Source organism: Condylura cristata, unplaced genomic scaffold, assembly GCF_000260355.1.
Source record: "Condylura cristata isolate star-nosed mole 26May11 unplaced genomic scaffold, ConCri1.0 scaffold00034, whole genome shotgun sequence".
Classification (NCBI taxonomy): domain Eukaryota; kingdom Metazoa; phylum Chordata; class Mammalia; order Eulipotyphla; family Talpidae; genus Condylura; species Condylura cristata.
Window position 1 is genome coordinate 3,540,691 of NW_004567135.1, and position 2,086 is coordinate 3,542,776.

The following is a 2,086-nucleotide window of genomic DNA, read 5'->3' on the forward strand; positions in this document are numbered from 1 at the left end:
TAATATTCTTTACCCCTGGTAATCTGTTTTTATTTATATATGTATGCATGCAAAAAATGTTGGCATAAACTATTCAATCAAATAGTATTTAGTGATCTTTGATGGACTTCTGAATAATTCTTCCAAAGCAGAGCTAACTAAGCAAGTTAAAACCCAAGGTAGTTAATATAAGAAACCAAATTGTGATGAAATAGTGAGGATCAGAGGGACTTGGCTTCTGAAAATGTGGAAATGTGGATGATGAACAATTATTAGAATGCACATTTCCTCTTAGACGTCTTCAGATTGAGGCTGTGGTGGATCAGAGACAACTGCCCATCTCCATTACTTTCCCAGTCAGATAATGTGGCTTATTTCGCCTGCTTTTTAACCTCAGCTGGCTCTATGACTCTATTTTGACTATTTCATAGTGGCAGAGATGAAAGTTATATGACATCAGAGCTAGGTCATTAGAGCCTGTACCTCCCACCTTCTCTCTTGGAACAACTTCTGAAGCATCCAGGAGTCACTTGTGAATTCAGACGCCCCACGATGCCCCGCCATGAGGAGGGTGAAGTAGTTTTGCGGAGCGTCTGTGTGGAGACACTTGGTCAGCCCCGGCTCCCCTCCTGCTGTGGTACGTGGCTGAGAACATTCCCAGACATTAGTTTGGTTGAGCTTTCAGGTGCATCTAACTCCTGATAGCGACTGTGACTAAGGAGACTTGTGTGAGATGAGTGCAGCTTCCTCCCTCCTTTCCTAGAACTATGAGTGAAGAAAAATGATTAATCCACTAGAATTTGTGGTGATATGTTACAAACTACAGATACTCAAAAAATAGGGTACAGGGAAGTGCATTGCTTGGCCAGTGGGCCCCCAGGGACCATGACTCTTGGTGGTCTTAAGGCTAAGAGGCGCCATATTGGACATTTGAGAGACGTGACGCCTGAAATGGTGCCATGAGGTGAATGAACAATCTTCAAGTTCTGGAGTTTCGCTTTTTTTCTTCTGTTTGCATGCTCATATATTTCGGAAAGTGCAAAAAAAATTTAACCCTTTCCACAATTTTGTTATAAAAAGTAAATTACATTCTTAGTGAAAAGCCAGAAACAAAAAGAAAAATACTGGATGGTTTCATTCATAGCAAGAGTGTAAGTAATCAGAAAAAGAAAAGCGATTGTAATAAAATAAAAATGAGAAAGAAAGAACAACTACAAACCACAGACATCACTACACTGGGCTGTAGTGATGGCACACGGGTGAGTTTGTGATGTGAAGTCTGCGGGATTACACGAAGATGAAAAAAATGCACAAAATGAAGATTTATGTTAAAAAAAAAAACTCAAGTAAAGTAAAAGCATTTGAGCCCCAGTAAAATAATGAATTACCTAAGAATATGATAGGGATGACTGAAATCGACATATGTAAACAACACAGAGACTGTAGTTTGATTAAGAAAGATGGTTTTCACCTTACGGTTGGGATAGTTTGTATTTGTTGCTAATTTTAGATTGTTTATAAGATCATTGCAAAATCTTGTTTTTTTGGTAATAGAAAATGAATTCATGAAAATTATTTTTATTCTTTTTAAGATTTATTCATTTATCTATGCTTATAAAGCTGGGCTGTAGGCCTGCGGTGTGGTGGAAAAATGATTAATGATTAAGACATCTTACCCAACTAACCAAACAAAGAAAACCTCAAGTAAATAAAATTGTCAAAACAAAACTACTTGTTTCTTGATGTTCTCTCCAGGTTTACTTTTATTTTTGCATATGAAATTTTCTATACTAGATATGCTGTGTGTGCACTTTAAAGAAGAAGGCTGAACTCCACTCACCGCTTTGCCTAAGCAGTGCCTACGCATGCAGTTAAGAACGGGCTCTGCTTTTTCAAAATCCTGTTTTTCTACACCTGAACTAAGTTTGCTGTCTTGCGTCTTTTCTCTCTCAGGACATCGTCCCCACTGGTGCTGCCCCGGGGCTGTTTTAAATTCCCAAACTCAATTGCGTTTTGTGACCACCAGAGACCTTTGTCAGCTTCTCCAAGGACTGCTCCAGTCGGTGTCTTCTGCACACCTGTTGCAGGTCAGGGAAACGGAGTCCCC

At 39.3% G+C, this 2,086-nt stretch overlaps 1 protein-coding gene across 1 annotated transcript in view; it reads left to right on the top strand.

Moving 5' to 3' along the window:
• The first annotated feature begins 531 nt into the window (after positions 1–531).
• LOC101630325 (olfactory receptor 6C2-like) overlaps positions 532–2,086 on the top strand; it is a 5,111-nt gene continuing 3,556 nt past the window's right edge. The window contains exon 1 of the mRNA XM_012732293.1: positions 532–616. Within this exon, the coding sequence (XP_012587747.1) occupies positions 532–616 (85 nt within the window). The remainder of the gene's footprint in view (positions 617–2,086) is intronic.